Raw genomic sequence first — 19,760 nt, forward strand, 5'->3', positions numbered from 1 at the left:
TTCAATACCAGAAATTATGGATGTATTAAAAGTTTGCAAGTTGTGTGTGTTAGGTTAATCAGAAAAATTTTCAAGTTTTGTTGTTTATTTGCCTGTTTGCTGTTGACCTTTTAAAAAAGTTAATTATTCCTTGGTTCAAGGGTGAGCCTTACTTCACTTTAATTTTTGAAGCACAGGCATAAGAGAAATTCATTTATTCTGCACTAAATATTCACTCTGTCAAAAATAATTATCTTACATGGTTTCAATTTACACAGTTTCTAGAATATTTTATTTAGACAGTTAACAGATTCAGAAAGTGTTTGTTGCTAGAAAAGGTGATTAATGGGAGGATAAGGATGCTAAAATTATTCAGCTGAATCCAAGATTATTGTGTATATTTCACTTAGGGTATACGAACACTTTTCTGCAAAAGGCTAATTTAACTAACACAGCTCCAGTGTAGATAGGGTAGTTTGTTTTTTATTTTTGTTTGCTCGGGGTGTGTGTGTGTGTGTGTGTTTATTTATGACTGCAGATCACAGCTCAGGGCTCTTGTTTCTTTAACTTGGAATTTCCCTCCCAGGAGTATGCTCAGAGATGCAAACTGTGTACTGCTATCAACCTTTTAGTTTCATAGATTATCTTAGGTTTTTTAGTCTTCTACTGGATTTCTCTTTCACCTGCAGTATTTCTAAATTAGGTAGCTACTTGCAAGGTGTAAGTCTTTGAAGCCATTGTATTTGAAAATACAACTAGACTTAATAAGCTCTTCAAGGGCAGGGACTCTCTTACAATTCCAGTGCCCAGCATCCACACCCAATACAGCAACAAAATTAATGGGGAGAGGGAGACTTGCTCTGTTTCCTTGCAGAGTTTATTGATTTTATTCAGCACCTTTATCTGCCAGGCACTGTGATAGGCATTGGGCATGAAGAGGTGAGCAGATAAGCAGTTCCTGCTGGCCTGGTGCAGAACTCCGTCCAGCAGGTATGGGAGGCTGTTTTCACTGCTGAGATAGACAGACTTCTTCGGTTTATCCAAAGTAATGGAGGATTTTTCTTGTAAGGACACGGAAGGATTAAAGAAGACTTGAATCAGTTACACTTCTGGGACTCTTGGGAGCATAGGAACTAAACGAATCTAGTGGAATATAGTTTGGCAACAGAAGATATCTCTGGTTATACAAGCACGAAGATATTCATAGGAACATAGGACTCAGTGTTCCACTGCAGTAGTGTTGGGGAGAAAGTCAAACCTTATATAAATATTTTTGTCTTTTTTCCTTGGGGATTCACTAAGATCTTAGGTTATATTCTCTTAAAAATGCTAGGATTTTACTCTGTTCTTAAATCATATTGTTTGTTTCTCCAGGCATACAATATGTTTCCTATTTTTTCGTTCTATCCTAGTCTCTAGTTTTCTCTCTATGTGGGGTGTGTGTGTGTGTGTGTGTGTATGTGTGTGTGTGTGTATTCACCAAATATCCACAGAATAAGAAAATCTAAAGGTAAAAACCAAAAGTCTGAGAAAATTTAATTTGACTTGTCACATTTTAAGATACCTTCATCTGTTAACATTTTTTGGGAATTTGTATTGCTGTGTATTTTTTATATTTAAAAAGTGGTAATATTAGTTTATAGTAAATAAGCGTCAGTCTCTTACATTTGAATAGGAATTTATAGTTGACTGGTACATCCAAAGATGTTTAGGTTTTTTTTGTTTTTGAGATGGAGTACCGCTCTGTTGCCCAGGCTGGAGTGCAGTGGCAGGATCTCCACTCACTGCAACCTCTGACTTCTGGGTTCAAGCAATTCTCTTGCCTCAGCCTTCCGAGTAGCTGGGATTACAGGTGCTCACCACCACGCCCAGCTAATTTTTTTTTTAATTTTTAGTATAGAGATGGGGTTTCTCTATGTTGGCCCGGCTGGTCTTGAACTCCTGACTTCAGGTGATCTGCCTACCTTGGCCTCCCTAAGTGCTGGGATTACAGGCGTGGGCCACCGTGCCTGGCCAGGTTTTTTTCTTCAGAAAAACCCCCTGAAAGAAGGAGGGCAGATCTTACTCTCCATATATCACAAGTTGAAAATTTAAGTCAAGGTTACATGGTTCATCTATGCCATCAGAAGGCAATGTGGCCAGTATTAGAGCCCAAGGCTCCTGTCTGCCACTTGGGTGGTCTGTCCATGCCCCATGCTTCACCCCCTCCCTGCCAGTGATGTGGAAGGTCGGGATGTTGGCGGTGCCCATCGTCACCTTCCTGCTCCCCTTCCCTGACTTACATTCCTGAGAGAGAGGACCAGGCATAGCTTGGCCAGATGCACATTTCTTTATTTCCAGCAAGGCCTCCACCCTGAATCCCAGCCTTCTTCTCTATTTTGGTAATTAGACTAAAAAGCTTAGAAAAATGGTGAAGGTGACCGTTAACTTGCTGAAAGTTTGTACAGGAAACATTTGTGTTTCATCCCTGCAAGTGGAAATGGAGGGATATGGGTATGAGAGATTGGATTTTTGGTGATTGTTCTCAAAACCCAGTATTTACCTTAATTACTGCATACCACTTGCTTGGTGCACCCATCTTCTTAACTGTCCAATCCTATGCCCCATTTACTGTCGGAAAATGAAAATCATAGACTTATAACCTGTCTACTCATGATTTAGAAATTGATAGAATGTCTAGCAAAAATATCAAGGAGAAATAAAGTAAAATAATTTATAGCAAGTAAAATGTATTTCAGTAGGTATGTGTTTCAGGATGTACTCAAGAAGACAGTGTAGTTAGATTGTCCCACCTAGATGTAGAGGCTCTATGAATGTAAAAGCTGCAAACGGAGTCTGATCAAAAAGCATTGTACTAGGAATCCAAATACCATAAGGAGCATTGTAGTAGTCGCATGGTTTTCTGAAATGATGAACATCTATTAGTAAAATTCCAAGCAAAGCAAGAAACAAAACCCAAATTTGATGTTGTCATTGTGTTGTAGAAAATTTGGTGTATATTAAAACTGCATAAATGAATCAAGTGTATATAAAGAGCTGTATTAGGATTTAGGCCCAGATGGTTATAAATGGACTTTTTTTTGCCAATGTGAATGCCCAGTGGGATGTTTTAAAAGTTATGCAGGACAAAAGTTGAAGGTTGCAGGACAGTTCTTTGTTGTGCAGGATTGTTGTGGAGTTTGCCTGACAAAAGCCAAGGAAGGGTGTCCTCTGAATTACCGTGACAATCAAAATTGCCCCCACAAATTTAGAAAACATCTTCTAGATAGCGATGCCACCTTTGTGGAAAACCTTTACCTTAAACACTTCAGAAAGACACAGAAACCTAAGGACCCCAGGAAAACAAAGACTTCCCGACCTTTTAAAGCAGGAGCTCTAGTCCTGTGGCTTCATCATCTAAAGAGGCTGGAGGGGGCAGGGGGGCAGAGAATGTCTACTATATTTTTGCCCCAAGGCTGAGAGAAGTTTTTAACCTTCATCTTGCCTGTATCTCCTTGCACTCTCTGTTCTGCATTCCTGTGGTTGCATTTTTTTGCATTTTGTTTCCATTCACTGTCCTTGTAGCTTGCTGGGGTGGCACTCTTTAGACTAACTTTAATAGTTGCAAAAAAGGGGTTTGAAAACTGATGGGCCTTTGTGTGTATGTGTAGTAAAATATATATAACACAATTTATCTGATGCAAGTTTTTAATAAGTAATTTGTGACTGTGCAAATATATGACTAAAGTATTGTGGTATATAAATAGTAAATATTGTATGTCTTTCAGTCACTTTGGAGGATATAGTTTTGTTATAAATGATAATATCTTGATAATTGGGTTTATGAATTATTTCACAAAGTTAATCTTTAATCATAATGAAGATCACGAAGGAAGAATATTCACCTCTTATTGTATGATTTCAGGAATCTGTATTTTCACTTTCTTTTCTCTCTGAGGCAGCGTTTTGATGCAAGATACTCGTAAATTCAGATTCTCCAGCTGTGATGAAGAGTGACTGTGTGATCTAAAACAAATTAATAAATTTCTCTGAGACTTACTGTAAAATGTACTCATCAGTTGTTTGAAGATGCTGATTTTTTTTTTGTTTGAGACTGAGTTTCATTGTGTCACCCAGGCTGGAGTGCAGTGGCGTGATCTTGGCTCACTGCAACCACTGCCTCCTGGGTTCAAGCGATTCTCCTGCCCCAGCCTCCCAAGTAGCTGGGATTAGAGGCACCTGTCAACATGCCCAGCTAATTTTTGTAGTTTTTAGTAGAAATGGGGTTTCCTCATGTTGGCCAGGCTGGTCTCAAACTCCTCACCTCAGGTGATCTGCCCACCTTGGCCTCCCAAAGTGTTGGGATTACAGGCGTGAGCCACCGTGCCTGGCCGAAGGTGCTGATATTTGATAGCATGATTGTAAGGATTAATGCACTACACATCTGACATAGTTTTATTATAGTACTTGTTCCTGTGCATACATATTTTTCATGCAGTGCAATCATACTGCTGATAAAAATTTTGTCTTCTCTTTTTACTTGACCTAGTGTTTCCATAGCGTAAACAAATTTCATAATTACTCTTCTAAAAGTATTGAAGTAGACTCATGACATTCTGTTACCAAAATACTGCATAGTACATTGTGTCCTTTCTTTATATAACATGAGCCAGAAATGTACCTGCTTCTCTTGAGAAAGACATGTTTTTAAAAACCTCATTTCTTGAGATAACGATGTCATCAAAACCAAGAAGATACAGAGCTGAGTTGAGTCGGAGGAGTGGGCAGATGGTAGGCTTGCCAGCTGAGTGGTGCGCACACCAGGATGAGATTGCAGCTTTCAGTGGACACATTTGCGTGTTATGGACATTTGGATTGCACAAAAACTGTCAGAACTATAAATCTGAGACTTTCAAGGATATACTATCCTTCAGCTAAAGATGATTTCAACATACATGAGCAATTTCTGTTCTGTTTTCTAATTTTATCATTTAAGAAATGATGCTGCTGAATAGATTTATTCATACATTGCTCTTTCCTTCACTAGTAGTACTTCTTTAGGTTCAATCTCTAGTAGATTTACCCTATTAAGTGACACAAGTCTTTTATAGTACTTGATGTAATTGCCAAATTGTTGTTTAAAGGTATTGTATTGCTTTATATGGTTCCCAGTTAAGTAGTTTTAGCTGTCTGTAACTAGGGATTTTTCTTTTAATTTAAAGTGCTAATTTAATAGGTAAAATATTGATTTCAATTTATATTTATTTGATTATTAATGAATTTCAGCATTTAATTTTTGTATATTTATGGTATTTCCTCTTATTTATTCATCTTTTTCTTTAGTTAAATTATAAGATGGTTTACCAATTTGAGCCTTTTCAGGGTTTTGGGAAAATTAGACTTTTAATCTAATCATATTATTCTGCTTTTTCTTTTAGCTCCAGTAATAAACCGATTCACAAGGCGTGCCTCAGGTAAGTCTGATTATATTATGGATTTTGTTTATTAATGGTGACATTTAAAAAATGATAATATTGGACAAGAAGGTACAAAGAATAATTGCCGTATAGTAAACCTTTATTTGTCAGTTATTTTTCCCAGAAAACACAACTATCTGCTATAATCACTATCTAGGAAGCAATTGAAAATGCCCTACCTAGGAAGCAATTTCAAATGTAATTGAAAATGTGAGTGGCTACACTGAAAGTCACACTGTGTACTAAACTGGTGGGCCTTTTTAAATGGAGACTCTCAGCCCAGGGTGTTATTCTTGCTCTTGATAGAATTACTATCTGTATGGTTGTCTGATTTACCAGCCATAATCTAGAAACAGTGATTTAGCAGATGAGTAAAGGACACCTTAGAAACAGTGATAAGTGAGTGAGTGTTTTTTTGTTTGTTTGTTTGTTTTCATAAGAGGGTTTTTAATAAGGGACAGGAGAACTCTTAAAATGCAGGTATAAGAACTTGTCATTATGGGACCATTTAGAATAGGAGCAAATTGCTTTACATTTGTTTGTGCCCCTGAGGCTATTGCTGGTTTAAATATACTACAGTACCCTAATGTAGTCAGCATGATAGGCCTTAGCCATTAACAAGGGCGTACATTAACTTCAATATACTGTGTACTATTTAAACTGCTGGGGAAGTATGAGACAGAATTAAGAGCATTTCTGTCCAAAATGGCTTAAGTTAAATGAGTTTGGGCATTGAGATAAACTATTATTTAGAAAATTCACCATATGGCATATCTTCTCTGTTTAAGAGGACAAATGAAGTGAGGGTAATATTTGATTTGAGAAAATTACTCTTTAAGTATACCTGGAAATTTTTTGTTAAACCCAAGATAAACATTTCACACAGATCATCTTTGGAGTTGATATAATACAAATGGGTCATTTATTTCACAAAATTACCTTATTTCCACCTGTGCTATAATATTAAAGACATTTTAATGTTGAATTTTATTTTCGATTTGTCAGCAGTTACTGGTATAATTTACTCTTGTTATGTAGTGACCAGGTCTATAAGGATAATATGCTATATTGGAATAACATCTACTTTATCATTCTGAGCTTTTTGTAATCTCAAGGCATATTTATTTTAAATGGTGAAAACAAGTGTAGATTGTAATGCCTTTTGTGGAATGAGACATTATGTTTATGTCAGTAAGGCATCAAATTTTATCCCAAAGAACTATCAAGTGTGATCATATTCTAGTGTAGTAGTCCTTTATGAGCAGTGGTGGGAATAGGGGAGGAAGAAGAGAGAATCAGTATTGTGATGCCTTGTCTTCATGAGGTGAAATTCTTTCAATAGAAACACAGTTAAGAGTCATAGAATAAATAATCACCATTTCTACCTCAAACCGTATGACATGTGACATTTATTTCTGGGCACGTTCCATTAGTATTTGTTGTACATTATACGTATCATTGGCTGGGCAAGGTGGCTCACGCCTGTAATCCCAGCACTTTGGGAGGCTGAGGCGGGCAGATCACGAGGTCAGGAGATCAAGGCCATCCTGGCTAACATGGTGAAACCCCGTCTCTACTAAAAATACAAAAACAAAATTAGCTGGGCGTGGTGGCGGGCACCTGTAGTCCCAGCTACTCGGGAGGCTGAGGCAGAAGAATGGCGTGAACCCGGGAGGCGGAGCTTGCAGTGAGCCAAGATCGCACCACTGCACTCCAGCCTGGGTGACAGGGCGAGACCGCATCTCAAAAAAAAATAAAAAATAAAAAATAAATATATATATATATATTTTAATTGAAAGATCAGGGGCTCCAGGGTATAGGTTAGTTTTGAAATGCCATTATTTTATACCGCACCCCCATGTGTGTCCAGTACATTTTAGCAAGACTTGGCCAGAATTGTAGAGATGATGTAATGCCACAAAGAAATACACATTAAAATCAAATGTTGCATTTATTCCCAGAATGACAGGTAATAAGAAATGTCAGTGAAAACAACAGGAAACAGTTTGGTATAAATAAGATGATACCAAGTTCAGGAGTCACGCTGTATACAGCGGTAAGCCTTAAAAGGAGTAAAATTGTTATCCCAATAATATAATATGCTGGAAACCATCAGGGGAATGAATCTTGACATAAATTATAAGAAAGAAAAGAGAACTAATTTATGGAGTACCACTGATGGATCAGGCACTGTGCTAAGCCTTTTATATACATTTTTAGTCTTTCAGGCATGGCAAATAAAATTATTTAATACTTTGAATAAAAAAAGTGGTATAAGAAAAAAGGGAAGAGGATTTATTTAATCATCTACTTCTCTGTATTTTATTTGAGACTTTCTTAATTCTTATAAAAGTTTGTCTAAAATGTTTTTGGCAAAGAATATAGAAACAGTCTTAAGACATCCTGAGGAGGAAATGCTACAGTTTTTTTGTTAATTTAATTTAGTGCTAACATGAAGTTTAGTAGTAGAGATGTACATTAACTTTTTTAAAAAGTAACATTTCCTGAAAATAAAAAAGAAATGATTATTTTCTCAAAATGCAGTCAATTGTATTTGATAATTAAAAAGATTTATTATGATACCTTTTCTGATTGAGTTTTCAGAGATACTTTTTCTTTTCATAACCCATAAAACTTTAATGTAAGAATGGTAATTTAGGGGAAGAAAGTAAGTCAGGTAAAATCAACTGGAAGTCTGTACGACGTAAGAGTTTGTTTTTTATTCATCTGTTTTTAAATTAAAGTTACAACAGTAAATGCTGTATGTATATATTACAACAATAAATACAAAATGTGTAGTGCTAGGTGTTCTATCATTGTTGATTGAAAAGAAAAAATTACTATGAATTATAATTAATAACTCATTAACTGACTTTCCTAAATCTTTTGAGTTTTTGGCTTTTGATATTCATAGTGCATCTATCAAACATAAATATTTCAAACCTGAATAATTTAAACAAAACATTTCCCCTTTGGATACCTTTTTCTTTTGTTATGAAGGTGAGAGGAATATTTATGCTTAACAAATACATTCTTTAGGGTTATTTTTACACTTTTAAGAACACTGTTTGTGCTGTAGTCTCTTGTCTTCTTCATGTGTTCAGTGCTGGCCCACAAACGTGTCAGTTTTTATTCTTGTAAGTGAAAGCAATCAGTTTCACTCAGTATTTTCAAACAGAATTCCTAGCATCTTAAGAGTTTATAGAGGCTTCAGGGTTGTATAAGCCAGCATCCTACTTGGTACAGGAGTGGAAGGCATGTAGAAAGCATGACTAAAACGAAGAGAAGCGTAGATGGGCACCAGAAGAATAGGACCCAACTTTACTGATTAGATTGGATGAGTTCCACAAAACATGATGAAAAACTGTCAGATGTCTTCTGAAATCCAGATATATCTCTGATAGCATCCTGACAGCACCCCATAACCTTATTTTTAAACAGTACCTCATGGTCCCATTTTTAAACAAAAGAAAAAGAAATACTGCTTTTGGTCTCTTAAAATGCTCTTCAGCTCTTAATAATCCCTTCTTATCAGTACATCCTTAAGACAGAGAGGTCTGGTGTGGTGGCTAACACCTGTAATCCCAGCACTTTGGGAGGCCGTGGTGGGCAGATCACTAGAGGTCAGGAGTTCGAGACCAGCCTGGCCAACTTGGTGAAATCCCTTCTCTACCAACAAATACAAAAATTAGTCAGGCATGGTGGCACGTGCCTATAGTCCCAGTTACTCGGGAGGCTGAGGCAGGAGATTCACTTGAACCCTGGAATTGGAGGTTACAGTGGGCTGAGATTGTGCCACTCACTCCAACCTGGGCAACAGAGACCCTGTCTCAAAAAATAAAATAAAATAAAATAAAATAAAGTAACACAGAAATCATTATCCATAATCCATTTTATTTTATTTGTATTTGAGATGGAGCCTTGCTCTGTTGCCCAGGCTGGAGTGCGGTGGCACGATCTTGGCTCACTGCAACCTCCGCCCTCCCAAGTTCAAGCAATTCTCTCAAGTAGCTGGGACTACAGGCGTATACCACCATGCCCAGCTAATTTTTGTAGAGACGAGGTTTCACCATGTTGGCCAGGCTGGTCTCCAACTCCTGACCTCAGGTGATCTGCCCGCCTTGGCCTCCCAAAGTGCTGGGATTATAGGTGTGAGCCACTGCGCCCGGCCACATGATCCATTTTACAATATGGGCTTTTTGTTTTTTGGAAGATTATTCTTTTTGGTGGAAAATGGAAATAATATATCATTTGTTGTTGTGAGTATTAAAAATTAGTGGTGGTGGCTGGGCGCTGTGGTACACACTTGTAATTTTGCCACTTTGGGAGGCTGAGGTGAGCGGATCACCTGAGATTGGGAGTTCCACACCAGCCTGGCCAACATGGTGAAACGCTGTCTCTACTAAAAATACAAAAATTAGCTGGGTTTGGTGGCGGGCGCCTGTAATCCAGCTACTTGGGAAGCTGAGGCGGGAGAATCGCTTGAACCTGGGAGACGGAGGTGGCAGTGAGCTGAGATTGCGCCACTGTACTCCAGCCTGAGCGACAGAGGGGGAGACTGCGTTTAAAATAAATAAATAAATAAATAAAAATTTAGTGGTGGTAGTAGTAGTAGCAGCTCAGTAAATATTTTAAGAGTAAAGCTTTAATCAAGAAATAATCCTGTTGCTTCACTGTTCACCTAATATATAGAAAAGATCCTAGGGTTTGAAGTTGTACTGACTAGAGTTTTCCCATTTTCTCTGTGAATTTGCATGTAAGTTGTTTACTTCTTTGAGTTTAATTTTATTTATTTTCTTTTCTTTCAGCTTGGGATCTTAATAGCTATATTCAAGCTTGTGAGGGTTAAATTGGATGATTTTTATTATTTTTAAATTTTTTTTTTTTTTTGAGATGGAGTCTCGCTCTGTCACCAGGCCGGAGTGCAATGACATGATCTTGGCTCACTGCAACCTCTGCCTCTTGGGTTCAAGCGATTCTTCTGCCTCAGCCTCCTGAGTAGCTGGGACTACAGCTGCACACCACCATGCCTGGCTAATTTTTTGTATTTTAGTAGAGACAGGGTTTCACCATGTTGGCCAGGATGGTCTCAATCTCCTGACCTCGTGATCCGCCCACCTTGGCCTCCCAAAATGCTGGGATTATAGGCGTAAGCCACCACACCTGGCAATTTTTTTTTTTTTAAGACAGGATTTCACTCTGTCACCCAGGCTGTAGTGCAGTGGCATGATCTTGGCTCACTGCAGCCTCCACCTTCCAGGTTGAAGTGATCCTTCCACCTCACCCTCCCTAGTAACTGGGAGAACAGGTGTGCACCACAATGCCTAGCTAATTTTTGTATGTTTTATAGAGACAGGGTTTCGCCATGTTGCCCAGGCTCATCTTGAACTCTCGAGCTCTAGGGATCCACCTGCCTCAGCCTCCCAAAGTGCTGTGATTATAGGTGTTGGATGAGTTTAATGAAGCCCCCAGCAGAGAGTCTAGGCTTTTTAAAACATTCGCTCTCAGCCTTCTTCTTATGAACGTGGTTTAAAACAAAGCCATAAACCCCTCAGCTTTTTGCCTTAGCCTGTCAGAATAAAGCCTTAGAGAGTCATAATACTGTTTGATAGTAATCCTTTAATACGGGCATCTTTTTATTGTTTATACATTATAGGTTTTCTAAAAAATTGTAATGGTTTTCCTCTGTGGTTTTGTCTCTGAATTGGGGAGGGGCTAGAAATGTCCGGTTAATCTTGAGACAGTGCCTTGCATCATGAAGTTGGAACTCTGAATTTTTTTTTAATCCTAAGATACTGTTTTGAAAAAGTTACCCTTCTAGAATAGTTTAAAGAGTTCAGTGAGCGCCTTTATCTAGGCTCCCCGGATGTTGATATTTTGCCACATTTGCATGCTCTCTCCTCTCCATCTTTACACAGACACACACTCTTTTTTATTGAAACTTTTAGGAATCTTAAATACTTAGCCTGTATCTCCTAAGAAAAAGGGCATTCTTCTAGGTAATATAACACTGAAGGAATTTAACATCGATACGATACTATTATCTCATACAGAGTTTAGAGTCAGATTTCCTCCATTGTCCTATCATGTTTTTTTTCTCTCTCTCTTTTAAATTCAAGCTAATTCAAGGATTTTTTATTGCATTTAATTGTCATGACTCAGTTTTTCTTGCCTTTCATAAATTGACTCCCTGAAGTTTTTGAAATTTGCTTTTTCAGAGTTTTGAAGGTTATTCCTAACCGTAAGACAGTTCCCTATACCGCCTGTTATGCATTCATAGATGGCATTAGCACAGCTGCTGTTTGATCAGTATGCCCCACCGACGTCCATGAAATCTTTGCGTTGACATTTACTATTGCTTTCAAGGACTACTTGAAAGCAATTACTTGTTCTAATAAGTAATTATTTCTTATAATAGAAGGATTTTCTTTTCTCATGTAGTTAACCACTCTTTAATTTTTTGCCATAGTATGAACATAGAATTTTGTGGTATATTTTTAACAGAACTAAAATTTTATAATTTTCTGTAAACTATGATGTAGAATAATTCATAGGTGAAATTAATCTTTAAATTTCAATCTCACACACCTACTGTGTAAAATGTGATATTACAAATCTCAGTGAAATCACCCTGAACAGAAATGATTAGTCCCCAAGAAATTAGTGAAATAGCAGAAGTTCAGATCTTGTCTTGAATCTGATTCACGGAACATATGCTTCCTTGATTCACGGAACATATGCTTCCTTTTGTTTTGTTTGGGAAATATCTTGTAGCCTTGGTGTTCATTGTTTCTACTTTAAGGTTATTTGACGATAACGGCTTTTAACCCCCAAATTATTTTTTTCCAGAGGTCATTTCTATATTGTCAAACCAATTTGCTGGTATAATTATAGTTACATTCATATTTTGTTTTTTGAAATTAGCTTCATTTTTAATAAGCCTGTTAATCACCAATACTTGGGAATACATATTGGGAGAATACTACTTTAATTAATATACTAGTTTATTCAGCAAACATTTACCGAGTCCCTCTTGTGTGTCAGGTACAGTGCTGGGGATGCCACGAATAATAAGATACAGTTCTTACGAAGTGCGCAGTCTAGCAGGGAAGCTGATGATGACTCATAGTGTAGTAAATGCCATAATATCCTCAAAGTGAAAAGGAGAAAACATACAGTTTTTCCAGGGCCTGCCTCACAGGAAGGGTACTATTTGTGCTGTCTTTAAGGTTTATAACATAGGTTTTACCAGGACTATAAGGAGAGAGACTATTCTAGGTATTTCTATTCAGTATTACTGTAAAAAGTCCATTTTCACCATATGTTGCTATGCAGTTTGCCTCTGCCATCAAGCACCTATGGCATGGAGTGAGCAGATGCCCACTGGCTATGGATAGCAGGGACTTAAGGCCAGGAGTTATTTCATCCTTTAGTTTACCATTGCTTCAAAATGTTAACATCTGCCTTACCAGGAGAGGCTGTATAGGCTCTGGAATCAGACCAGGGTTAGAGTACTAGCTCTGTTACTCACCTATCTACGTATTAAAAGTGTCTCTGTGTGTGTGTATCCTTAGTTACCTTTCTAAGGCTTAGTTTCTCTGGGTATAAAATGGGGATAATACCTAACTCACAAGATGATTGTTGTAATGAAACAGTAGATAACCCATGAAAAACAGATTCTTGAGGCCGGGCATGGTGGCTCACGCCTGTATTCCCAGCACTTTGGGAGGCCAAGGCAGGTGGATCACCTGAGGTCAGTTCAAGACCAGCCTGGCCAACATGACAAAACCCTGTCTCTGCTAAAAATATAAAAATTAGCTGGGCGTTGTGGCATGTGCCTGTAGTCTCAGCTACTTGGGAGGCCGAGGCGGAGGAATCGCTTGAACCAGGGACGCAAAGTTGCGGTGAGCCAAGATTGCGCCACTGTACACTCCAAACCTGGATGACAGAGTGATACTCCATCAAAAAAAAAAAAGAAAAAAGAAAAGAAAAGAAAAGAAATGGCTTCAGGACTGCAGAGCTTGACATGAAGAGTTAGTCAGAAGGATGACACCCAGGGTGAGGCTGAAATCAAGGGTCAGAAAGAGAATTTGACTGAGGCAACAGGATGAAACGAGAGGTGTCAGTCTTGAGCAAGGGAGGTGGGAAGACAGGATGGAAGGTGGGACTGGGACCTAAGGAGGTTCTCTGAGATGCCAGGGCACAGGCCTGGGGGCTTTTGTCCAGGCTTGTTCCTTGGGTGGGATGGAAGCCATTTAGGGGACCTCCAAGTCACTTCATGCACCTGTTATCTCTCAGTGCCCACACTAGTATTATAATAAAATGGGTTCTTCCCTGTGATTCATTATGAATAATCCAAGTGAACAGAGCAAATACTGCTCCTGGCTCGTTTCCAGCCACTTGCCCCTCCTGCTCTACACTCTAACAGTGCTTGTTTACTGATACTTAAGCAACCTTGGGAACTGGAACCCAGTAGAATCTGTGGCATTGTTGAGTCTCTGGTTCTTTTCTGTTAGGCCCTGGAATGCTGATAAGCTACCTCAAGGCTAATGAGAAATTAGATTATCTCTTGAACTTAATTGCATTTTCCCAGAGTTCTCTTAGAGCCCTCCAGGGAAAGGAGAAAGGAAGATAGTGAAAGCAGCTGTTCAGGTTGGGGCATGGTGGGAAGGGAGGATCTTTCTGTGCCTATAGTGTCCTCAGACTCTTCACACTGGTGGTTTTGCCAGTAGATGTGGAAGGGCTTGGAAGATAACATGGGAATTATGTAACCCACCAAACCCCGTGTGCCTTAATTACAGGAACACTGCCACTGTTGGGGAAAGGGGTCAGGGAGTTAGATCTATAAAATAGTATAAAATAGGTATGAGTAGATAGAATAGACATTTAGATGTAGTGCAACCATTCTTTAATTACAAGCGGAGTTTAGGTCACTACTTCACCAACTGTGTATGAAGGATCAGTTTTTCGTTTTTGTTTTCCCGGTGCACTGCAGACCAGCACTTTTGAGAAATATAAATTTGCCACAGCAATATCAAATTGCTATAATTGTATCTAAACACTGTTTTACTCTCTGTGCTTATCTTGTTGCAGATTGCCATGGCTTAGGTGATACAACCATGGTGTGTGCTACATGAGATATGAAAGTTCTCGCAAAAAGCTTTTATAAAGGAAGACTGCACATTTATCTAAAAGAAGCGATTATTAAAAAAAACAAACAAACATACCTTATTTTGCTAACTTGGCATTTTGTCAGGACAGCCTGCATGAATGAATGGTGCCCTTGAGTTGTCGAATGGTGGCGTGTGGCAGCCCTGCTTCAGGCCCGTGGCGTGCCTGCGTTCTGCCTCCATGTATGCCTGCTCATATTCAGAGCATGCCATGGGCTCTCTTATCTAGGCCTTGCTATAGCTCACCACATTCCCTGCCATCAGCTTCCTTCCTCTCTCCCTCCCTCCCTTCCTTCCTTCCGATACCGTTACTATTACACATCGTTTGATGTTGTAGTTGCTTGTTCACATGTCTTTTTCCCTATGCTTAACAGTGAGGTTCATAATTAATGGACTGAGAAACAAGGACACTCTGGATGAGGTCAAAGAAAAAATAGAATGTGAAGTAAAGAAATGAGAATGCAAGGAGGATGGGAAGATTTCGCCAGGCGTGTGTGTAGAGCGGTGTGAGAGTCCTGAGGTAGTGTGTGCTGGGGTAAGGACCAGTGTGAATATAGTTACAGGGTGAGCCTGCTAAAGGGCAGGTTGAGTGACATTTTATTGGAATTAAGGAAGCCAAAATAAGTTGAGGATGGGCTCTCAAATGGGTTTTCAACTTGGACGTTGACTGCCTACGATGGTGGCACATTGGAGTGAAATGAAAACTGTGAGCCAGGTACCAGTCAGGAAGGGGCATCTGTATGCCGTGGCTCTCGGAGGAGCACAGAGGTTTCAGTGGGAGCACCATGGAGTGGTCCAGTTGCCAGTGTGGGGAGCCACAGCGTGCCCTCACTATGTTTCAGATCCCAGTGTGTGCAGGAAGTGGTACCGTCTAAGAGAAGGAGTGTTCTTGGAGAAGAATCAAGTTTCAACCAAGGCAGAGAAAAGTCAGTAATGTTTTATAAAAGAATGTGAGAGTGTGGGGAATGTGTTGGGAAGGAGGGTAGTAATGGACAGAAGGAAGCCACAGAGCAGCAATTCATTTGAGGAAATATTTGCAAGCAATTACCATTGCCAGGGACTACACTAGGCACAGCAGTAAACACATTGTGCCCTTGAAGTACTTGCAGTCTAGGGAAGCTTAAGGCATGGGGAGATGAAATTAGGGAAAAGATGGTGGTCTGGAGGGTCTTACATCTTGTGGATGACCAAGGGTGACAGAGCAAAGAGGACATAGTTGGATTGATAGTTTTTAGATTATAATTTATTCACTGTAAATACTTGTTTAACTAAACTTTCCTTAAGGCTAACTCTGTTAGCTTCCCAATGAGAGCACTGTAACCTTCTGATACTTAGGTACAGAAGGCAATATGATGTAGAAGTAAAGAGGCTGGATTTGGAGCTGTTTTTAAATTTAACAGTCGAATATTCAATGAGGGCCTACAATGTGTTGGGCACTGGGCTGGACCCAGGGCAGGCAGATACAGTTTAGGATCATAGGTACATCATTTATTAGCTGTGTGACCTTGGGCAACTTACTTAAATGACCTTCTGTAAAACCAGATTGTGGTTATTCTGGAAGAGAATGCAGGCAAAGCTTTTAGCATAGTGTCTGACACATTTTGAGTGCAAAATAAACTTTTATATATTATTAGACTGGATTTTTCAAATTTTAACCTGATAAAAACAGCATAATTTTAGTGTCTCTTCTTTCCTCTTGTAACTTATCCCACCTAATATTAATTGGCCAAAGTGCATAATTTTGTGTATGTATTACAACTAACTCCCCTACCCCAAATTTGGGTTAACTTAACATTGTATTGTTATTTGTGGGGGAGAGCAAAGATTTCTCTGAAATGTAACATCCTTTAGCTTTTTAGATGAAAACAGAAAAGCAACCTCAGTCTCTCATCATAAACTGTATTTGTAGACTGTAGTTTTGAAAGCAAATTGATCCACCTTTTAAAAATCTAAACTGATATTTTAAACAGGTGTGTGCAAATGCAGTCCCTCCCACCCCCACCCCATCAGCATCTTGAACCAGCTACTTCTTCGGAGCTGACTACTAGAGAATGTTACAATCATTGGGTTGTAAGTCTCATCTCTGAGAGCCCAGCAATATATTATATACTAGGTAATCATTGGATAATGTTTTCTGATATTTTAAAAGTTAATATTGCAACTAAAAACCAAAATACGTATTCAGGTCTTGTCTTCCCTTTACCAGTAAGAATCAGGGTCTTCCCCTTCCCTGCCCCTCCCCGAATTAGTTTTTCTACTTTTTCATGAGTTACTAAAACCAGAGAACACTGATTTTAATGTTGTTTTACAGAAGACAGTACCATAAAATTGACAACAAATTAAAATATACATTAATGGTACAGTATATTGTTTTCAGAATAGTGGAAAGAAGGGGCCTTTCACTTGAAAGACGGAACAGTTTAAATGATAGTGTTGTTAGACGTGTTTCAAGGAATTACAAAATGTTGTGTTTATTGACCATCAAAAAAGGTACAGCTGACCTTTTCCTTAGATATTTTAAAACAGAATTCCAAGTTATAGCTCCCCTTTAAAAACAGGTATGGATACTTTAATATATGCGTTGCCTAACAGAGTATATAGGCTACAAATACAGCAAATACACATAGCTTTTATTCAATTTTTGAACAGCAGCTTACCAGATGTGCTGAGTTTTAGCAGGTTGCTGAGTGGTAATCTGCAGTAGAAATGGGAAACAGGTTTGCCTTAACTACTCTTGTGGCTTTCTAAAAATAAATTGCTACTTTCAAGTTACGTATTTGGTATTTTCACTTTATTTAGATTTTGTGGATCTCAAAATTTTCTTTTTATAACGTTGATACATTACCACTTACAATTTACCTGTGAATTCTGTACCATAAAAGTAATGTATTTTATTTTCATGTTACTTTAAAAATGATATTGCTTCTTACTTGCTTATATTTATCATTCCCCCCATTTGTGTCCTTAGAAACATTTGTTTTAATTGCTCTGCTTTTCTTAAGTACATTTATATGAAGAGAGCTATTTAATGTATTTTAAATACATTTCTTAGAATTGAAAGCTCTTCTTAGAATAATGAAAAAATTTGTAATTCAGAATTATATTTTATTGACTAAAAAATAAGCATTCATGTTATATTACATAGACAATTAATTAGAAGTTAAGTGAAGTTAAACTTTTCCTTTAGTTAAATTATTTTTATTTTTATTTTTATTTTTTTGAGATGGAGTCTTGCTCTGTTGCCCAGGCTGGAGTGCAGCGGTGCAGTTGGCTCACTGCAACCTCTGCCTCCCAGGCTCGAGTGATCCTCCCTCTGCAGCCTCTTGAGTAGTTGGGACCACAGATGCGTGCCACCAAGCTCAGCTAATTTTTTTTGTATTTTTGGTAGAGACAGAGTTTGACCATGTTGTCGAGGTTGGTCTTGAACTCCTGAGCTCAAAGAATCCAGTGCCCGCCTTGGTCTCCCAAAGTGTTGGGATTACAGCTGTGAGCCACCGTGCCTGGCATAATGATTGTTTTAGAAGGGATCTTGGTGTTAGACTGTATAGTTGGTGAGACTGAAGTGTCTTAGATGGAGGTTGTACCTGCAGGAGAGTCACAATGTGTGTCTCATCTATAACAGAGATTCTGAGGCAGAGGTCATTATAAGTTTTGAAGGTAACCTGTGAGTCTCAAAATGTTTTTTATGAATTTATAATTCCGAGGCTGGGTATGGTGGCTCACGCTTGTAATCCCAGCAATCTGGGAGGCTGAGGTGAGACGATCCCTTGAGGGGATTGTGCTACTACACTCCAGCCTGGGCAACAGAGCGAGACTGTCTCAAAAAAAAAAAAAAAATAGAGTTTATAATTCCCAAAGCCTTCCCTCCCCTCTGAGGGAATTTTATCAAGGAATACATTTCTCTAATAAGGGAAGTAGCTCAAATTTTTGAATAAAGATTATTTTGATTATGAGTCTTAGTAGTCTAATTTGCAAAAGTAGATGATGGTGATGATGACAACAATACTAATTAAAATTTATGCACGGTCGACTGTGTGTCGAGTGCTGTTTCTCAACTTTGCTTTCCCTGAGACGACCTATGAGAATCACTAGTGCAATATTTGAAGGGAGTTTTCTTATTATCTCCATTTTACAGGTATGGAAACTGAGGCACAGTTTACTTTTTATTTTTAATATTATTAATTTATTCCTTAGTACTGAGTCAAGCCTAGTTTTTTCTTGTTGCTGTTGTTGTTTTGAGACGGAATCTTGCTCTGTCACCCAGGCTGGAGTGCAGTGGCATGATCTCGGCTCACTGCAACCTCCGCCTCCTGGGTTCAAGCGACTGTCCTGCCTCAGCGTCCCAAGTAGCTGGGATTACAGGCGCCCACAACCATGCCTGGCTAATTTTTGTATATTTAGTGGAAATGGAGTTTCACCATATTGGCCAGGCTGGTCTCAAACTCCTGACCTTTGTGATCCACCTGCCTCGGCCTCCCAAAGTGCTGGGATTACAGGCATGAGCCACCGCGTCTGGCCAAACCTAGTTTTTAGCTATTTTATTAAATGGAATTATAGACTAGTAGGACCGTCACAGTCTTGATTACTTTAAGACCAGATCATGCAAGTGTTTTTGACTATTCTGCAGGAAATGAAATCAAACCACTTCTACCTATTTTCTCCTGTTACAGTTTTTATCCTGAGTCTGGAAGTTATGTTAAATATTTTTTTGCACTAAATTCCAATAAAGCAGAGAAAAGACAATTGTTAGGTAATTTGTAGTACCAGCATTGTTTTTCTATACATACTGTTATAGGTGAAGCATTTAAATTATTGTGCTTTTTTGGTAACAAGTTTTTTACATTTTAAAGTTGTTCTTTATATTTTAATGAATTCATCATTCAAAGTTCTGTGCCCCAAATTATAAAATAGTTCACATTTTAATGCTTTTAGCAGTCAATTTGAGTGATTCAGATTAGTTTTGATCTAAATTTAAATGTTATGTTATTATCTTTTCAGCGAGAAATCTGAAAATATCTTGTTGCCAACCATATTAGTGGATATATATCTAGAAATATGTAAAGCGTAGTATTCATTTATACAAATAGGAAACTTATACATTTTTAGGAGTGATTTGCTTATAGTTTAGTCCGGTTTATTATTGCTCTTTGTTTCT

At 38.4% G+C, this 19,760-nt stretch overlaps 1 protein-coding gene across 1 annotated transcript in view; it reads left to right on the top strand.

The window, feature by feature from the left end:
• The window catches only part of PRKAR2B (protein kinase cAMP-dependent type II regulatory subunit beta), a 117,367-nt gene that overhangs the window by 20,216 nt on the left and 77,391 nt on the right, over positions 1-19,760 (top strand). Inside the window, exon 2 of the mRNA XM_004046021.4 lies at positions 5,397-5,432. Within this exon, the coding sequence (XP_004046069.1) occupies positions 5,397-5,432 (36 nt within the window). The remainder of the gene's footprint in view (positions 1-5,396; positions 5,433-19,760) is intronic.

Source organism: Gorilla gorilla, chromosome 6 (assembly GCF_029281585.2).
Source record: "Gorilla gorilla gorilla isolate KB3781 chromosome 6, NHGRI_mGorGor1-v2.1_pri, whole genome shotgun sequence".
Lineage (NCBI taxonomy): Eukaryota > Metazoa > Chordata > Mammalia > Primates > Hominidae > Gorilla > Gorilla gorilla.